This window comes from Lucilia sericata, unplaced genomic scaffold (genome assembly GCF_015586225.1).
Source record: "Lucilia sericata isolate MDLA Ls3-8-SP2 unplaced genomic scaffold, ASM1558622v1 Contig000003F_arrow, whole genome shotgun sequence".
Taxonomy (NCBI): Eukaryota; Metazoa; Arthropoda; class Insecta; order Diptera; family Calliphoridae; genus Lucilia; species Lucilia sericata.
The window spans coordinates 1,856,496-1,877,836 of NW_023994044.1; the positions used below are offsets into that span (position 1 = coordinate 1,856,496).

General features: G+C 34.8%; 2 protein-coding genes across 2 annotated transcripts; one reads left to right on the top strand and one right to left on the bottom strand.

Moving 5' to 3' along the window:
- The first annotated feature begins 7,586 nt into the window (after positions 1-7,586).
- On the top strand, positions 7,587-21,107 carry LOC119599665 (kinesin-like protein Nod). Its single transcript, XM_037949539.1, has 11 exons — positions 7,587-7,820; positions 7,885-8,073; positions 8,130-8,340; positions 16,839-17,225; positions 17,324-17,478; positions 19,120-19,328; positions 19,395-19,565; positions 19,630-19,882; positions 19,938-20,542; positions 20,777-20,861; positions 20,933-21,107. Exons 1-11 carry the CDS (start codon positions 7,704-7,706, stop codon positions 20,948-20,950), a joined length of 2,400 nt encoding a protein of 799 aa, XP_037805467.1. The 5' UTR covers positions 7,587-7,703; the 3' UTR covers positions 20,951-21,107.
- LOC119599672 lies at positions 17,471-19,000 on the bottom strand. The gene is made up of 4 exons (XM_037949551.1): positions 18,709-19,000; positions 18,122-18,649; positions 17,896-18,068; positions 17,471-17,824 (listed from the first exon to the last, which is right to left on the bottom strand). The coding sequence occupies exons 1-4, from the start codon at positions 18,994-18,996 to the stop codon at positions 17,548-17,550; spliced, it is 1,266 nt and encodes a 421-aa protein (XP_037805479.1). The 5' UTR covers positions 18,997-19,000; the 3' UTR covers positions 17,471-17,547.
- Positions 21,108-21,341: the final 234 nt, after the last annotated feature.

Consider the following 21,341-nt stretch of genomic DNA (forward strand, 5'->3'; position numbering starts at 1 on the left):
GGAAAAAATTCAAAAAAATTGATTTTCATGATTTACATTAAAAAAAATATTTTTGATCAATTAAAATATGTGTATAAATGCGGAAAGGAACAAATCTGATAAAATATAAATATATTTGGGATTATATCGTTACAGAATGCCTTTTAATAAAAAACATTCAAAAAATGTTACTATGGTCATATATATAAAATGATATATAACTGCTATCGGACGATCTTGTGCACGATAAAAACCTATATAGAACTTTAAGTTGGAAGTGTAGAAATCGGATGGCATACATTTTTTTCCGGATTTCATCGTTCTAGGGTGTGTACTACAACAACAAACTTTTTTTTTACAAAAAATGTTACTATAGCCGTATATATAAAATGATATATAACTGCTATCGGACGATCTTGTGCACGATAAAAACCTATATAGAACTTTAAGTTGGAAGTGTAGAAATCGGATGGCATACATTTTTTTCCGGATTTCATCGTTCTAGGGTGTGTACTACAACAACAAACTTTTTTTTTACAAAAAATGTTACTATGGCCGTATATATAAAATGATATATAACTGCTATCGGACGATCTTGTGCACGACAAAAACCTATATAGAACTTTAAGTTGGAAGTGTAGAAATCGGATGGCATACATTTTTTTCCGGATTTCATCGTTCTAGGGTGTGTACTACAACAACAAACTTTTTTTTTACAAAAAATGTTACTATAGCCGTATATATAAAATGATATATAACTGCTATCGGACGATCTTGTGCACGATAAAAACCTATATAGAACTTTAAGTTGGAAGTGTAGAAATCGGATGGCATACATCTTTTTCCGGATTTCATCGTTCTAGGGTGTGTACTACAACAACAAACTTTTTTTTTACAAAAAATGTTACTATAGCCGTATATATAAAATGATATATAAGTGCTATCGGACGATCTTGTGCACGATAGAAACCTTTATAGAACTTTAAGTTGGAAGTGTAGAAATCGGATGGCATACATTTTTTTCCAGATTTCATCGTTCTAGGGTGTGTACTACAACAACAAACTTTTTTTTTACAAAAAATGTTACTATAGCCGTATATATAAAATGATATATAACTGCTATCGGACGATCTTGTGCACGATAAAAACCTATATAGAACTTTAAGTTGGAAGTGTAGAAATCGGATGGCATACATTTTTTTCCGGATTTCATCGTTCTAGGGTGTGTACTACAACAACAAACTTTTTTTTTACAAAAAATGTTACTCTAGCCGTATATGTAAAATGATATATAAGTGCTATCGGACGATCTTGTGCACGATAGAAACCTATATAGAACTTTAAGTTGGAAGTGTAGAAATCGGATGGCATACATTTTTTTCCGGATTTCATCGTTCTAGGGTGTGTACTACAACAACAAACTTTTTTTTTTACAAAAAATGTTACTATAGCCGTATATATAAAATGATATATAAGTGCTATCGGACGATCTTGTGCACGTTAAAAACCTATATAGAACTTTAAGTTGGAAGTGTAGAAATCGGATGGCATACATTTTTTTCCGGATTTCATCGTTCTAGGGTGTGTACTTCAACAACAAACTTTTTTTTACAAAAAATGTTATTATGGAAGTATATATAAATTGATATATAACTGCTATCGGACGATCTTGTGCACGATAAAAACCTATATAGAACTTTAAGCTGGAAGTGTAGAAATCGAATGACATACATTTTTTTCCGGATTTCATCGTTCTAGGGTGTGTACTACAACAACAAACTTTTTTTTTACAAAAAATGTTACTATAGCCGTATATATAAATTGATATATAACTGCTATCGGACGATCTTGTGCACGATAAAGACCTATATAGAACTTTAAGTTGGAAGTGTAGAAATCGGATGGCATACATTTTCTTCCGGATTTCATCGTTCTAGGGTGTGTACTACAACAACAAACTTTTTTTTTACAAAAAATGTTATTATGGAAGTATATATAAATTGATATATATCTGCTATCGGACGATCTTGTGCACGATAAAAACCTATATAGAACTTTAAGCTGGAAGTGTAGAAATCGGATGACATACATTTTTTTCCGGATTTCATCGTTCTAGGGTGTGTACTACAACAACAAACTTTTTTTTTACAAAAAAAATGTTATTATGGAAGTATATATAAATTGATATATAACTGCTATCGGACGATCTTGTGCATGATAAAAACCTATATAGAACTTTAAGTTGGAAGTGTAGAAATCGGATGGCATACATTTTTTTCCGGATTTCATCGTTCTAGGGTGTGTACTACAACAACAAACTTTTTTTTACATAGTTTTATTATGGAAATATATAGAAAATTATATATAACTTTAAGTTGGAAGTGTAGAAATCGGATGGCATACATTTTTTTCCGGATTTCATCGTTCTAGGGTGTGTACTACAACAACAAACTTTTTTTTACAAAAAATGTTATTATGGAAGTATATATAAATTGGTATATAACTGCTATCGGACGATCTTGTGCACGATAAAAACCTATATAGAACTTTAAGTTGGAAGTGTAGAAATCGGATGGCATACATTTTTTTCCGGATTTCATCGTTCTAGGGTGTGTACTACAACAACAAACTGTTTTTTTACAAAAAATGTTATTATGGCCGTATATATAAAATGATATATAAGTGCTATCGGACGATCTTGTGCACGATAAAAACCTATATAGAACTTTAAGTTGGAAGTGTAGAAATCGGATGGCATACATTTTTTTCCGGATTTCATCGTTCTAGGGTGTGTACTACAACAACAAACTTTTTTTTTACAAAAAATGTTACTATAGCCGTATATATAAAATGATATATAACTGCTATCGGACGATCTTGTGCACGATAAAAACCTATATAGAACTTTAAGTTGGAAGTGTAGAAATCGGATGGCATACATTTTTTTCCGGATTTCATCGTTCTAGGGTGTGTACTACAACAACAAACTTTTTTTTTACAAAAAATGTTACTATGGCCGTATATATAAAATGATATATAACTGCTATCGGACGATCTTGTGCACGACAAAAACCTATATAGAACTTTAAGTTGGAAGTGTAGAAATCGGATGGCATACATTTTTTTCCGGATTTCATCGTTCTAGGGTGTGTACTACAACAACAAACTTTTTTTTTACAAAAAATGTTGCTATAGCCGTATATATAAAATGATATATAACTGCTATCGGACGATCTTGTGCACGATAAAAACCTATATAGAACTTTAAGTTGGAAGTGTAGAAATCGGATGGCATACATCTTTTTCCGGATTTCATCGTTCTAGGGTGTGTACTACAACAACAAACTTTTTTTTTACAAAAAATGTTACTATAGCCGTATATATAAATTGATATATAACTGCTATCGGACGATCTTGTGCACGATAAAGACCTATATAGAACTTTAAGTTGGAAGTGTAGAAATCGGATGGCATACATTTTCTTCCGGATTTCATCGTTCTAGGGTGTGTACTACAACAACAAACTTTTTTTTTACAAAAAATGTTATTATGGAAGTATATATAAATTGATATATATCTGCTATCGGACGATCTTGTGCACGATAAAAACCTATATAGAACTTTAAGCTGGAAGTGTAGAAATCGGATGACATACATTTTTTTCCGGATTTCATCGTTCTAGGGTGTGTACTACAACAACAAACTTTTTTTTTACAAAAAAAATGTTATTATGGAAGTATATATAAATTGATATATAACTGCTATCGGACGATCTTGTGCATGATAAAAACCTATATAGAACTTTAAGTTGGAAGTGTAGAAATCGGATGGCATACATTTTTTTCCGGATTTCATCGTTCTAGGGTGTGTACTACAACAACAAACTGTTTTTTTTACAAAAAATGTTATTATGGCCGTATATATAAAATGATATATAAGTGCTATCGGACGATCTTGTGCACGATAAAAACCTATATAGAACTTTAAGTTGGAAGTGTAGAAATCGGATGGCATACATTTTTTTCCGGATTTCATCGTTCTAGGGTGTGTACTACAACAACAAACTTTTTTTTTACAAAAAATTTTACTATAGCCGTATATATAAAATGATATATAACTGCTATCGGACGATCTTGTGCACGATAAAAACCTATATAGAACTTTAAGTTGGAAGTGTAGAAATCGGATGGCATACATTTTTTTCCGGATTTCATCGTTCTAGGGTGTGTACTACAACAACAAACTTTTTTTTTACAAAAAATTTTATTATGGAAGTATATATAAATTGATATATAACTGCTATCGGACGATCTTGTGCACGATAAAAACCTATATAGAACTTTAAGTTGGAAGTGTAGAAATCGGATGACATACATTTTTTTCCAGATTTCATCGTTCTAGGGTGTGTACTACAACAACAAACTTTTTTTTTACAAAAAATGTTACTATGGCCGTATATATAAAATGATATATAACTGCTATCGGACGATCTTGTGCACGATAAAAACCTATATAGAACTTTAAGTTGGAAGTGTAGAAATCGGATGGCATACATTTTTTTCCGGATTTCATCGTTCTAGGGTGTGTACTACAACAACAAACTTTTTTTTACAAAAAATGTTATTATGGAAGTATATATAAATTGCTATATAACTGCTATCGGACGATCTTGTGCACGATAAAAACCTATATAGAACTTTAAGTTGGAAGTGTAGAAATCGGATGACATACATTTTTTTCCAGATTTCATCGTTCTAGGGTGTGTACTACAACAACAAACTTTTTTTTTTACAAAAAATGTTACTATAGCCGTATATATAAAATGATATATAACTGCTATCGGACGATCTTGTGCACGATAAAAACCTATATAGAACTTTAAGTTGGAAGTGTAGAAATCGGATGACATACATTTTTTCCAGATTTCATCGTTCTAGGGTGTGTACTACAACAACAAACTTTTTTTTTACAAAAAATGTTATTATGGAAGTATATATAAATTGATATATAACTGCTATCGGACGATCTTGTGCACGATAAAAGCCTACATAGAACTTTAAGTTGGAAGTGTAGAAATCAGATGACAAACAGTTTTTTCCGGATTTCATCGTTCTAGGGTGTGTACTTCAACAACAAACTTTTTTTTACAAAAAATGTTATTATGGAAGTATATATAAATTGATATATAACTGCTATCGGACGATCTTGTGCACGATAAAGACCTATATAGAATTTAAGTTGGAAGTGTAGAAATCGGATGGCATACATTTTTTTCCGGATTTCATTGTTCTAGGGTGTGTACTACAACAACAAACTTTTTTTTACGAAAAATGTTATTATGGAAGTATATATAAATTGATATATATCTGCTATCGGACGATCTTGTGCACGATAAAAACCTACATGGAACTTTAAGTTGGAAGTGTAGAAATCAGATAAAAAAAATTTTTTTCCAGATTTCATCGTGCTAGGGTGTGTACTACAACAACAAACAATTTTTTTTTTACAAAATATTTTATTATGGAAGTATATATAAAATTATATATAACTGCTATCGGACGATCTTGTGCACGATAAAAACCTATATAGAACTTTAAGTTGGAAATATACAAATCGGATGGCATAATTTGTTTTGTGGATTTCATCGTTCTAGGGTGTGTACTACAGCAACAAACTTTTTTTACAAAAAATTTGACTATATCCGTATATAGAAAATTATATATAACTGCTATCGGAAGATCTTTGCACGATAAAAACATATATAGAACTTTAAGTCGGAAGTGTAGAAATCGGATGGCATAATCTGTTTGAGATTTTAGGTAGGGTCAACTGTGGACCGACCCTTACAAAATTCAACAGATAAATTTTGTTTCATATAAAAGTTGTTGTCGAATTTTATAGCTATTTTTTTAAGCCAGTTATGAGTGGTAGTAATTTCCCGAGGTGGACCTTATATCGGGGATAGGTTAAATTATGGACCGATCCCCTTAAATTTGACAAAACGATGTTGACTCCTTGTTTATGTGGAATTTCTTTGCTATATTGGTATTTTTATTACAATTATTGGAGTTAATATCTTTTTCTGAAGGGGAACTTATATGGGGGTAGGGTCAATTTTGAACCAACCCAGAAAGGTTTTGGATCATATAAATCTTGTAAAATAATTTCCTGATCCTCATAAAATTTGGCAAAAAGATTTTAGTTCCTATAAAACTTGTTTTTGTCGTTCTTCTTCGCTATACTGGAATATTGAAGCTCAATAATAAACTCCATCAACTAAAAATATTTTGGCAAATATTGGCTAAGATCCTAGTCTAAAGTTTTATGGATTTTAGACCAATATTTCTGTGTAAAAGTTCCTTGGCTCCCTGATGAGTTTATCGTATACCGATATTGTCCATTTTCAATAACAAACTCAATGTTAGACTGTAATAAGATCCCAGCATATACTTTTATGGATATTAGACCAATATTTCAATGTGTTACAAACGGTGTAAAATGTTCCTTGACTCCCTGATGGGTTGTGTCTTCCAAGTGGTGATTTAGCGATCTTGAAAGTGACGGAACTAATAGGGAATCACATTGTTCGCCGGTCTCTGGTAAGATTTTAGGTTGATAGTCATGCTGCATTTAAAGCATTAATATGTCATAGCTGTATTCTTGCATAGTCGTAGAATGAAGAAAAGATCTAAGTATTATTATGAGACCGTTTAAAATAAGGCTGTGTTGGGTACCAGGACCCTGCAATATACACAAATGAGGTATCTGGCGAACTGATACGATGAGGCTCGAATCTTGTCCCATATGAACGGAACAAGAACGGAACAAGAAGCCACCCCTTTTTCATTTTTTAGGTTGATCTCCGGTGGATTCCGTGACTCTTTCAACCAGTCATGGAATATAGAATGAATTGCACATTATATATGGTCGTTTTAAAAATACTTGATTCTAATGAAACCGGGATTATTATTGGGGTAGATGGTGTACACCAAGAACACTTGCACTGGCTATAAAACATTATTAAAATACATAAATTTTTCTTAGCACAAAATAAATATGTCTAGTAATTTGTTTTTGTTTCATTTGTTTACGTTTTTACAGAAACTCACCACACAACAATCAAAAACAGCTGTTAGGGTTTGCTGTTTTATCAAAAGGTTGTTTTATTAACGGGTATTTTTTTCCGACTTTTTGACTATTTTCGACTTCTTTCGACTTTTTTCGATTATCTTTTGACTTTTTTCGGGTTTTTCCGACTATTTTAGATTTTTCAAAATTTTCGACTATTTTTACTTTTTTCTACTATTTTCGAGTTTCCGACTTTTTTCGACTTTTTCTGACTTTTCGACTTTTTACGACTTTTCGACTTTTTTCGACTTCGACTTTTTGACTTATCGACTTTTTTCGACAAAAAGTCGATTGTTCGATTATTCGAAAGTGAACCGGCACTAAATTATCGTCAAAAATCTGGTAACATTGTAATATTATTAATGAAATCGCTAGAATTTAATATTTAAAATTTTTCGCTAAATTGACTTTAAAATCGCTTTAAAGATTTTGGTCAAAGTATATTAATATACTTTGATTTCGAGTAGTAAATAATCGAATTGGCATCACTAATTAAAACGTCAAAAAAGGACGCTTGCAGAAATTTGAAAATTTATAAATTTAATTTTACAATACGTATTTTTAATTTTTTTAATTAATTGAATGAAATAATAATTATGAGTAATATTAGTGATAATAGTGCCGTAAAAATAGCAGTGCGCGAAAGGCCAGCTAGAGAACATTTAAAAAATAATTTTCAATCTAGTGTTATTACTTATCATCCCAATGGAAATGTAAGCGAATATTGTATAAATATTTTTATTAAAAAATTGTTATTAATATATTATAATTTCTAAGAACATAATTGTTAACGAAGCAGTTTTTACATTTGATCATGTTTTGGGACCAGCCGTAACTCAGAAAGAGATTTTTGACAGTTTGATTAAGCCGCTGGTGGTCAATCTGAAGCTGGGATTCAACTGTACTGCCTTGGCATATGGTCAAACCGGCACTGGTAAATCTTACACTATGGGACTTGATTCTAAGGTACATATAATTGTGTTAAAAAATTTTTCAATCTAATATTTTTTTTTTGTATTTAGAGTTTTGATGGGGAAGATGTTGGGGTTATTCCACGGTGTTTGAAAGAAATATTTTCAACTGCGGACTTAATTTCAGAAAATGAAGAAAATAAGAAACTTGTTAATAATTCATCAACAAAAATGGAGATTTTAGCATCATTCATTGAAATTTACAATGAAAAGGTTTACGATTTATTAGGAGAAAATACAAATGAACCAATTATTGCCAAAGGTATGTAATGTCACATGCGATAAGAAAAATTTGAAAATTTAATTTTCATAAAATATAATATTAAAATTTGTATATAAATATTTTTTTATAATATATTACGTTTCCTTAAAATTGTTATCTATCCTGCACTTTCGAGAAAAACATTTTTACAACGCCTTACATATGGTAAAAATTATTTTCCATAAATTTCCTTCATTCTCACTGATTTTTGTTTGCTCATAAAATGAAACAAATGCACATTCGACCGATTCACAAAAAATGGTGATTGAGTTAGCCTCTCAAAATATTCGCCCTTATGTAATATGATGTTCCCCAAAATATTTTGGGTTCAGTGTTGTCCGTTCGTGAGCTGGAAAGTTTTCAAGAAAATGTCATAGGGGACAGGATTTTTCATGTTCAATTCAATATTATATCCAGCTTTAAAAAACTTTGTTTTCTTTTATGATGGTTCCCACAATATTTCTAGTCTATCGGTGGCCGTTCGTAAACTGGACCGGTTACAAAAAAAGTTCCTTTTCAGTTATTTTTTTAAATTTGACAGTTTTTTCTTAAACAAAGAATACATATTTGGTATCATTTGAAAGGTTCTTTGAAGCCACGTTCAGTTGTGCATTCATTTATTTATATTAATGATAATGATTAATGAAAAACCTAACAATTTTTAATTTTTTGGAAAATGACAATTATGATCAGACGATTATTTATGATTAATACATCATTGGACGCAGCTTTCAAACGATACCCCATATTGTATATATTATATTGTTTCAAAACAAAACTAAAATTAAAAAAAATAATTCTGTTAAAACGGTGAAGAGAGAAATCTGTCTCTTCACAAGAAAGACAAAAAATTCTTCTTCCTGGGCAAGAAGATACCGGTGACAGACAAAGTTAGGTACTTAGGAAATTAAATGTAGACACCACATAGAGGATACGATCAAGGCACATCGGTGCTGGGCGATATGTAGGAGAACTATAGACATGAAATGGGGTCTTAGTCCTACAATGACAAATTGTCTTTATAAAAGTGTAATCAGACCAATTCTTGCTATGCTAGTGCTATGCTGGTGGACTGCTTTGGACAAAAAGTGTAATATCAAACTACTACAGGGAGCGTACATGCTGCTTGGGTATAAGTGGTGCCATGTGTATTACTTCAACCAAAGCTTTGGAAACTTTGCTAGATATTCTACCTATTGAAACATTTTTAAGATATGAGGCGGCCGATTACAGCCGCACTTCTCTTTACTTTAGGCGAACTGGCCAAAAGCGGTTACGTCATAAATGTATACTGGACACATTGGAAGGATATACACGAATCATCGGACGTTGCTGATCACATAGCTGATCCCAGATAGAATGTATTGGTTAAGCGGAACATTAGATCAAATACCAGTACGAATCCCTTGTTTTACGGATGACTCTAAATCTAATTCTACATTGAAGACCCAGAAACAGAAATATTCGACCGTTTACCTAATCATAACACAAGCTTCCAGGCAGAAGTCCGAGCAATAACGGAATGTGTAAATTGGATTAGAATAAATATTGAGCCCACAGCCCTTAATATATTCACCGACATCTAGAAGGCAATTAGGGCGATATCAGGTGATAGAATTAAATCTAAGGCCGTATTGGATTGTAAGAAAACTTTAACTGAATACTTTCCCAGAGGTTAGGTTAGGTAGGCAGGTCGTCCTCGCGATGTCATCGCTGGGGACACTCTTGGGTCCAGTATTTGATCCCTTTTTGAAACGAGGGAAAACGGTCAGCGTATTAGTACACTTAGACCAAAACAGTTTGTCGCACGAATATAGGAATCTATCTTTCGGATATTGACCTCTGATAAATCCTATAAGTCACGCAGAAAATTGCTACCTAGCAGACCCATTCTGTGATCAGCTAGGGCGGTACAATGACAGAGGAAGTGGTTTATACTCTCTTCTTCCTCTTCATCCTGCATAAGTCGTTACTGGGTATGTTCAGTCTTCCTGCATGGAGTCCGAAAGGCCTGTGGCCAGTTACCACTGCCGTTAAGTTCCGTAGATTAACTCTTGGAATGTAGAAAAGGGCTTGGGATCTCTGTGGGCTGTAAGATGGCCACATGATCCTTGCCTGTCTACAGGTGGCCTCATTCGTCCATCTGCATTGCGCAAGCTCGTATAGGCTTTCACGTATCGAGCGTTTGCAGGTTGAAATCGGTATACCGACAAAAGGGTCGGTATGCTCTCTTGCAAGCGAGGAACCTAACTTGGCAAGAGAGTCCACGATGGTATTGCCAGTAATTTGTTGATGTCCTGGAATCCAATACAGTTCTATTGTGGAATGTTTCGCCATCTCGTTAAGGGATGCCCGGCATTCTAGGACAAAGTTTGATGTCGTGTAGACACCAATTAGAACCTTAAGGGCTGCCTGGCTGTCGGTATAAATTCGAATATTAGCACCGTATATTCGATAAAACCTGTGCCAATTTGCAGCCCGTTTTATGGCTGATAATTCAGCCTGAAGAACGCTACATTGGTCAGGAAGCTTGAAGGAGACTTCCTATGTAACTATGTAAAAGCCACCGCCTACACCATCGTTTGATTTTGAGCCATCGGTGAACACCTTATACGATCCGTCATGGAGGATTGTTTCCATCACATTTGGATCGTGTTGGATAGTCACTGAAGAGCTACCATCAAAAGACGGTTTGGCGATGCAATAGTCGATATTGTCAGGGATCTCTCCTAGACAATTGAGAATGGCAGAGTGACCTGACTGAATCATATGCCACATACCAATTGTATTGAGTCTAATGGCCGCGTTGAGGGCAACCTCTTGAGCCATTAGATCAATAGGTAGCCATCCCATCATGGGTGGTGCGAAAGGCCCCCGTTATCAACAGAGCTGATGTATGACTTTTGTACAGACTTCCACCACACAAGTGCACCATACAGTAGTATGGGCTTGACTGCCATGTCAAAGAGCCATTTGGTGTTCTTAGGGTTTATGCCCCATGATTTATCAATTGCTCTTTTACACGAGTATAAGGCCGCAGCCGCTTTTTACATCCTAGATTGAGTGTTCAAATGCCATGATAGTTTTGAATCCAGGATAACTCCCAGATATTTAACACTATCTGATAACTTCAATTCAACCCCATTCAATCGTGGGAGAGTGAAGGTGGGTATCTTGTACTTCTTAGTAAAGAGAACAAGTTCCGTTTTCGATGGATTTACACCAAGGCCACTGACGACGCTCCATGTGTAGTTGTTAGCCAAAATGCTGCCCTAAGGACTGTAACGGGCTGCATGCAAATAACCTCAGAACACCATCTACATGAGGAAACGAAGGTCCTCCCAGTCAAGGAACATAATGTCATGCTGACCAAACAGTTCCTCCTGGGATGTCACCGGAGGAGTCATCCCAACTTTAACATCACACAGTTGGATGCTCCCCCGAGGCATGTCAGGAAGGACCTTCGTGTATACGAAGAGAGCATACGAAGTTATGTTCAGGATCCCTTAGATCGGACTTCGTATACAGCAGCTTTGAACGACATTCATAGAGACGCCATCAATACCGCGGTTTCAGGTTACCGCATGAATGTCGTTCTTGGAGGTCGCCCACCGCCCATAGCAGAAATAGAGAAGAACCTGCCGCGGAAAACAAGAGTTGCTCTGGCACAACTGAGATCGGGATGGAGCAACAGGCTCAACGCCTACTGGTCCCGCATAGACCGTGCCGTCCCCAATATATGCCCATCTTGTGGACAGGGTCCCCATGATACCCACCACATTTTCAACTGTCCAGCCCACCCTACTTCACTTAGCCCAATGGATTTATGGACTAACCCTGTTGAAGTAGCCCAATTTCTTGGCCTGGACCTAAATACAGAACCCCCGGATTAAAATTGTATAGTTTAAGCTGTTACAACAACAACGACGCTCCATGTGCTGAGTGACTTGAGTGCAGTCTCCATCCTTTGCGATATAGTATCCAGATATTTGCCAGATACTACTACAGACACATCGTCTGCATACGCTATTACCTTATATCCCATAGATCTAAGATTCATGAGAAGTGGGTTCAACGCTAGGTTCTACAGAAGTGGGGATAGAACTCCACCTTGTGGGGTACCGCGATTTCCCACTTTTGTGACATTTGTTTGTGACATTTCCCATTTCGGAGATAATGATCCGTTGGGTCAATAATCTCTTGATAAAAGCTGTTATTGGTTGGTTTATGACCAGACCAGCTAGGGCCGTTGTTGTCGACTCAGGGTGAACATTGTTGAAAGCCCCCTCGATGTCCAAGAAGGCAACAAGTGTATATTCCCCTTGCGCTATTGTCTTTTCAATGTGACATACTAGCGAGTGTAATGCAGTCTCAACAGATTTTTCCTTCATGTAAGCATGTTGAGACGCTGATAAATGGTTAGGTTTGATCTGCATTCTGAGATGCAGGTCAATTATCCTTTCCAAAGTTTTGAGAAGAAAGGAAGATAGACTAATTGGTTTGAAATCCTTTGGCTTCGTGTGTGAGATCTTTCCTCCTTTTGGAATGAAAAATACTGTGCACTTGGTCCAAGGTTCGGGTATATAAGACCATTTTAGACAGGCATCATATATCCGCATTAGCCAAGGCATGAGATGGACAGCATTGTGTTGAAAAATCCGCAGGTATAACATCGTCAGGACCCGGTGATTTGTAGGGGTCGAAACTTTTTATCGCCCAGTTGATCCTATATTTATGGATATTCCTGTATCAGCTGGGAGATTTGTAAACTGCATATCAATCCCGTTTGCCGGAGATTGACAACCTGGAAAGTGAGTGGCCATTAAAACTTCTAAGGTTTCTTGGCTACTGGTCGTCCAACTACCACATGATTTCTGAATGAAACTTGGGACAGGAGGAGTAGATGATGAGATTTTGCGAAGACGGCTGGTCTCAGAAGAACCCTCCACGCCGCTACAGAAGGTTCTCCAGGATTTGCGCTTTGCATTTCTAACCAGGTTTGTAAAACGGTTTACCTGTTCTCTTTGCCTCGTTAAACAGTATGCGTCTCTTTCCGAGATTTCGCAATGTCAGCAGACCACCATGGGGCCCTGTATCTGCCTTTATGCATGTTGTGTTTGCAAAACAGCGAAGTCGCGTGTTTGAAAGCTTGATTTATGGTTTCAACCGCGTTTTCTACATCCGATCGGTTTTCGATGATCGGTACATCCTGCAGTGAACGTGAGATTAGCCCTATTTGCATTTCCCAGTCTGTTCGTCTCCTGTTTGTAAAGGTCTTTGGGGCCACTTTGTCAACTACGATTTTAAAATCGATGTACTGATGGTCAGAGAAAGAGCAGTCACTTGAGACTCTCCATCCCCTTATCCTATCATGATGCATGGAAATAACCAGCGTAATATCAAGAACTCCCTTCTGTTTGAAACAATAAAGATCGGTTCGGAGCCTGAGTTTAGAATATCAAGATTATTGCTTAGAATGAAGTTAAAGATTGACTTACCTCTAGCGTTTATGTCCGAGCTACCCCAGACAGTGTGATGGGCATTTGCATCAGCCCCCATGATGATCGGCATACTCTTCAAATTTGCCATCTCTATGGATCTGCAAACCAGGTTGTTTGGTGGCTGGTCGCTGTGGTCGTGAGCCATGTACGCCGAGATAACTAATATAGCACCTACACTGGTCTCCCATATGGCTGCTACGGTGGCTGAAATCAGAAAGAATGAAGATGTTGAGAATGCTTTTGGATACTATACAGGATCGAATCTTACCAGATCCTTTTGCGTACAGTAGCTTATAGCTTTTCATGCCTAGTCCACTCACCCTCTCTTGGGGAATTCAGGGCTCCTGGACTAGGGCGAGCTCCTCCCCACTTACGCCCATTCGGAGTGCAGCCGAGGCTGCCTTGGAGTGGTGGAGATTAATTTGGGTTACTCTCACCATCTCCTTTTTTGTCTTTACGCAACACTGTGACATTGGCGTCCTCCTTGTCAAAGGCAAGGAGATCGTCCTCGTCAACTGACTCTTCCCCCTCCTTAACCAACTTAGAAGTTGATTGACTCAGCGAAAGGTCAGTCTCGTCGCAAGACATATCAGCAGCGGATTGATCAGGATCGGGATCATCCTGTTCCAATAGTCCCTTGTCGTCGCGTCGGTAGACACGAAGGAAGATCGACTCGAAACCCTAGTAGACCTTCCCTTGTCTCTAGGGAAGCGGCCCCAATGACTCTTGGTTCAGGATCACAACAATCCTTCTGGAGCTGCCTACAGGTTGAGAAACCCTAGCGGTGGATCTAGGCCTTCGTGGGATCTCGTCCACAGAGACCACTTCCAGCATAGCGCCGTCCCACGGATCCTTTATCAGCGACACAGCTTGCTTCAGGAGCAAAGCTGAGCGCTCGTTCGAACAGGCCATTAGCTTCACTCTATTGTGAAACCAACCGCCGTCCACACACTGTGGGGGGACCAGGGTTCTGTTTAAGAACTTCCCAGAACACCCCCATCAGCTTTTTTCGCACTATGTCCCATCTAGATGGAGACATAGCGCCATCTATGTCACCCCTGTCGATGACAGCACGCGTGAATTGGTTCTCAGCCACTTCACCGAGGGTCCTGTCATGCGGCTTGGGGGGCAACGGTTTCGGACGTTTTGTCCCGGGCTGCTGGCCCTGAAGATTAGTCTCCTCCTCAGAACGTTGCCGTTTAGGCGCGTCTTTAGACGTGGGGGGGCTCTTCTCCAGAGAACTTTTGCACTTTATTTTGTCCGATAGTGTATATATTTGAAGATGGCTATAAGCGATGGTTAATTAACAATTTTTTTTTCCTATATGTCAAAATTTTAAGAAATCAATAATCCTGGCTGTTGTGTAAACCGAATCCGAGTAAATTTCTCGTTTAAAAACGAATTCTCATAAAATTTCTCGTTTTAAAACCGAGTAAACAAATCTAGTATTTTAATTTTATTCAAATAAATTAAATAATTGTTTTTTGCGTTTTTAATGTAATTGTAACTTAATATAAATGCTATGAGCATTTTAAACTCTTTGAATATATCCTAAAAAAATTTATTTTTTTTACATTTCGAATTCATGTGCTGTGAGACACGTTAATGATCTGGGGAATTTGCAATAACTTTTAAATTTTTCAACCAATATTTGTGTCTTACATCTTTTCGAAATGCTTATGTGTACATTGCGATTCCTATATAATGAAGTGCAATATTAATTATTAAGTGGCAAAATTTAGCTAAAACTGAAAAAAATCGATTTTCCCCCTTTTAAATGCACTTGGAAACTTCAGTGCCGTTGGGGCACCTGTTAACGTAATCCTATCAGACTAATTTTTTATATGACATAGTTTTACGACCCATGGAACAATTCTAGAGGGGGACGGGCAAAATTCGCAACTTCGTTTTTTTTGGAGCACTCTAATGTACATATATGTTTTATATCTTACCGAAATGCTTATTATGTGTACATTGCTGTTCCTTTACAATAAAGTGCAAAATTTATTACTAACTGGCAAAATTTTAGGATAAACTGAAAAAAATTTATTTTTTCCCCTTGTAAATGCAATTGGTAACTTCAGAGCCGTTGCGGCACCTGTTAACGTTATCATATCAGCATAATTTTTTGCATGACATAGTTTTACAACCCATAGAACAATTCCAGAGAGGGGGGAACGGCCTGTCGGATAAAATATTTTTTCCTTCAAACAAGCTTGGATCACTCTAATGGAGAATTTTTAATTTTCTATTAGAATTTAATGATTAATATCTTAAATGATAGCTGCTTTATATATTCAGGTAATTATGAATTTTTATTCACCGGGAGTTTGTTTCCTTTGCGTGCTTTAGGTATAGGAGAGGGAATAAACTGTCAGGGAATTTATTATTCAGTATAGGCCTGATAATGTCCTATAGGTGGGATCGCAGGAACCGTTACAAGGTAACCATTATATGGACAACCTAACCATGTACGTTCACGTTATTTTCTGAAAAACAAATTGCAGATTTCAGGGCCATATTCGGAAATAATGAACCAATATTTAACATTTTTAATAGACTTTGTCCTTACGCCAAAAAAAAAAAAAAAAAAAAAAAATATATATATATATATATATATATATATATATATATATATATATATATATATATATATAAATAATATTTCATCAAATTATTTTCAAAATTGCGACCTGTATCTTGCGCACAAGATTTATGTACATGTATACATAGACGAACGGACAGACTAAATCAAAATTGACTAAGTGATTCTGAGCCGATTAGTATAATTCAAGTAGCTATAGAAGTGTTATTTTTGGGTGTTACAAACATGAGCTCAAATGCATAATACCCTTCCCATTATAGTGGTGTAGGGTATAAAAATAATATATTTATTAAAATATGCTTTGTTGATGGGTATACAGGATTCGGTATATAACGCACAGATAATTTATTTGCAGAATAAGTAAAAGTTATTTAAAACAGTATAAATTTTAGGTTACAAATATACCGGAGGAACTCGTAAAACTTTAAATAATCTTGATGATTGTCACGCTATACTAATGCAAGGCAATAAAAACCGCCATGTACGTCCCACTAAAATGAATTCACAAAGTTCACGTTCTCATGCCATATTCACAATACACGTTCGTTCCAGAACACAAAAAGATAGTGGTGGCGAATCTATAACTACATCGTGTATGAACATTGTTGATTTAGCCGGATCTGAAGGTGTTAGACGTACTGGACACCAAGGTGTGGCAATGTCAGAAGGTGTACACATAAACCAAGGGTTGCTATCAATTGGAAAAGTTTTACAGGCAATGACCACAGGCAGCAAAGTGATACCATACCGGGACAGTGTGTTAAGTTCTGTATTGCAAGGTAAAACCTACATTTCTGAAAATGTTATGCTTCTTGTTTTAAAAAATTAAGTTTAATGACTATAAATAAATGTATATATTTTTGTATTTTTGGAACAGAATCCTTAAATTCTAATTCATATCTGACCTTATTGGCATGTATTAGCCCACATCGTGAAGATTTAAGTGAAACTTTATCAACACTGAGATTTGCCCAAAATGCCAAACAGTTGAAAAATACACCAGAAATAAATAATATTATTGCTGATATTAAGGTAAGAGATTAACATTTTATAATGTTAAAAGTATATTTATAAGTTTATAACACAAAAAGTAATACAATTTTAAATCAAATCCCAATCAATTGAATCCATAATTATACCACGTAATCTTTCATTAAACAGTAATGATTTTGCACCTACAAAACCAGCTTCCATTGCATCAGTGGAATGTCCAGCCGAAACCTTTTCACTTAGTTTTTCCAAATCTGGTACATCTTCACTTTTTGTAGTGAGTATAGGTAGCACAATCATACCAAAGATAAGACCAATAGCACCTTTGTTCTTAAATTCTCTGTTAAAAGCAGAGCGAGCAAAAAGATTTTCCGGATTCGAACCCAATCTAGTAAATGTAAATCATAAATCAACATCATATCGATATGAATAGTTAAAAAAAGTGAATTCTATACATACTTTTTAATATGCTCCCTAACAGCGCAGTGATAAAAATCTAGAACTTGTTGAAAGTGCTGTTTTCGAAATTCTCTAGTAGTGCATGACATTAAAAAGTACATAATATCAATGATGGGTGAAGAATAACGCATTATCTGCCAGTCAATAAGACGGGCATCAACAACCTTACCGTTCTATGAGGAAAAGGTGTTAATATTTATTATAACAATCGTTTAAAGAAAATTACCTCTTTTTTAAACATAACATTATTTATCCAACAATCACCATGACATATTACAGCGTAAGGTTCACTTGACTTTGAATCCAATAAAGTCAGCATAAGTTCGTAAAATGTACCACGATTAAAATACTCATTCAATTTATCCCAATAAACATGTTCCATTTCCTTGTCTATACTCTCCAAAGCACTTCGCTTCAGACTTTCGAAGTAATCATTTAACTGAATATCGTTCTTGCGTTGTTCGAATATATCCTTCATATTTTTTAAACTATTAATTTTTTCTGGATTTTGATCTTTTATAGCAAGTGATGTTGCATGTAATTTACCATAAATGCCCATTATATGAACAACTTGATCAAGTGTAAGTGGCTCAAAACGGTTATGCATAAAAAACTCATCAATTTGCAAATCACTCATACAAATGGTTTCATTGTACTCTTCTATTGACGTAAAGTAACATTGAGGGTATTCAAAAAAAGTTTCGCTTACGGGAAGACCCTTTAATTTTTGAAAGTCCTCGACAAGGGGAAGAAACTATATGCACAATACATGAAATAAGCTTATATTTAAATACAATCTTAAGCTATTGATACCTTTTCGTATGCTAAAGCTTCTCTCAAAAATCCAGCTCTTGCAAAAAACTGGTTTCGTTGCAGAGGATTTGAAGGAGGAACCTTAAGGATTATACTTTGTTTATTGCCACTGTTTGTTGTTATCGTAATGCGGTATACGACTCCCATATAATTGTCACCCTTTTTAGCAGCTCCTTGAATTTGATACTTGTAACTTTGTGGTCCATATTTGGCATCCAAAAAGTTTTTGAGAAGTTCTATAACAGCCGTAGAAATCTCGTTAGATGTGCTATGTTCCAAATGCTCCATTGTTCTAAGTTAATAATTTAAAATTAATCTTAATCATATATATTTAGACACTACTTAAAAAAATACGAAATTTGATTCTAACCGCAATGTTACACATGTATTTATTTATTGTTATTTTTTTAGAAAAATGCCAAACTAAAGCAGACACCTTATAAATCAAAACCTTTACAAATAAATAATCCAAAGGTTACGCCACTAAAACGTTCCTACTCTACACTATATGGCACACAAGTGAAATCGTCCATAAAAAGCAATACCTTTTGTACTCCAAAAAAGCAACGGGTGGAGGTAAATAAATGCAATCAAACAGAAATATCCAGCAATTACAAAAAGTAATTTATTACGATACAAAATTTTTTTCACTTAGTCTAATACAAGAAATTATGAATATTTTCTAGACCAAAATTATCAAATGTTGAAATGAATTTGCCTAAAATGGGTCAATTAGAATCTACGCATAATCGGGAATCCATGTTTAACCGGAGTTTAGAATCAAATGGTTCTCTGCTAAGCCTTAATATATCAACTTCAACTGCTGTCGATGGACATGCGTACAAAAGAAACACAAAGTAAGTAAACTTAATAAAAAAAGAAAAATAGATACAATAAACTCTTAAACTATTGTGAATTCAGTTTTAGTCCAATTATACGCAAGTGTATAGCAGAGTTGAAAAATGATTTGGAAGATAACCTAATGAAAATGATACAAAAAAATTTACAAACGCTAGTGCCTCAAACACCTGCTCCCGCCCCTGCACCAACTCCACAAAATCAAACTAATCTGCCCTCTACAATACGCCAGGAACTTAAAAATATTATGAAGGAAGTTCTGTCTGAAAAAGATGGCCATATTAGTCCTTTGAAAACCAATGCTAAATGCCAATTAGTAAGTTATTTCTATTAAGTAAAGTAATTATATATTAAAAATATTTTTCTTTTAGTTTAACAATAGCGATGATCTATTTAAAATTCCTGAAATTCCTTCAGAAGTTCATAGGCCAAAGACTTCAAGTCCAATTACCAATAGCAAAGACTCTTCAGAACCATCAACATCGTTCACCCAAACTTTCTTTGCTGGTGCTACAAACTCTGATAAGACTGTACTAAACAAATCTATACGACGTTCAATTCGTATCTCTGCGAGACATCATGATGAACAATCATTGATTGCAAATAATACTTCACTGGAAAATGCCAATCAATCATTACGCCGAAGTTCGCGTAAATCAGTTTTAAAAATGTATCAAGACAAACGTCGAAGTATACGTTTGGCCACACACAATGAAAGTATTACAACTGAAGATAAACCAGAAAGAGAGAAAGTATCGAAGACTGTAAAGAAACTAAATAAATCATCAAAAGGAAATGCAATAAATAATACTATAATAGATGGTTATTGTAACGGTTCTGCATCGACAAATACCAAGACTAGTTTAACTAAACATCGTAAAGCAATTTTAGATCTACTGAATAAAGGATCAATGAAAGAATTGCAAATTTTGCCTCAAGTTGGTCAAAAAACAGCTTATCAAATTGTTACGCAAAGGTATGTTAACACTAAGGCAGGTTATTTTATAATTCGGTGCGAATGCAAGTATTTTCTTTATAAATCATATAATTCCAAACGAATTGCAAAACAGTCTTATATTATATTTCAAAAATACATACACATACATTTTAAATATACATATTTGTGGTTGAAACAACTATTTTATTATAAAATAATTTCTTTTGATAAAATTCAAATTCTTGTTAATAAATATAATTTTATTTTATCTAGAACTCTCAACGGGAAATTCAAAAGTGTGTCTCAAGTGGAAAAACTACCTATTTGGCGTGGAAACGCTTGGGAACGCTTTGCTCAGGTAAATAAAAACAAATTTGTATATGCAATATTTTCATACTTACACTACATTATTTCTATATTTTTTTTAAGGCGAATATGTTAATATAACAGTATGCAGTTATGTACACAATATTAGTATTGCAATATCTCCCATCTCCTACACATTATACTACATTTTAATTTTAAATTTGTTAAATTTACGATTTTTAATTTTTTAATAGCGCTTTATAATAAAGTTTAATTGAACTTGTATTTTTTATAATAATAATTTGTGTTTTTAACTATGTCCCAGATTAACATATTTTGTTAAAAAATATCCTGCATTCTCCGGTTTTTATAATCAGCTCTTATGTCCTTATAAAAAGCCTACAAAGTTTAAAGGACTTACAATTTCACACGAATATTTTAAATATTTATATGCATTGTTGATGCTAATATTAGTATCAAATGAAAGCTGGGAATCAGTCTATATTTTTATTTTACTCACTTAGACAAAAAA

Coding starts and splice junctions, on each gene's coding strand:
- LOC119599665 (XM_037949539.1), top strand. CDS start 7,704: ATGAGTAATATTAGTGATAATAGTGCCGTAAAAATAGCAGTGCGCGAA. Junction 8,074..8,129: donor CTATGGGACTTGATTCTAAG/GTACATATAATT, acceptor TTTTGTATTTAG/AGTTTTGATGGGGAAGATGT. Junction 19,329..19,394: donor ATATCCAGCAATTACAAAAA/GTAATTTATTAC, acceptor AATATTTTCTAG/ACCAAAATTATCAAATGTTG.
- LOC119599672 (XM_037949551.1), bottom strand. CDS start 18,996: ATGGAGCATTTGGAACATAGCACATCTAACGAGATTTCTACGGCTGTT. Junction 18,650..18,708: donor AAGCTTTAGCATACGAAAAG/GTATCAATAGCT, acceptor TTGTGCATATAG/TTTCTTCCCCTTGTCGAGGA. Junction 18,069..18,121: donor ATGTTATGTTTAAAAAAGAG/GTAATTTTCTTT, acceptor TTTTCCTCATAG/AACGGTAAGGTTGTTGATGC.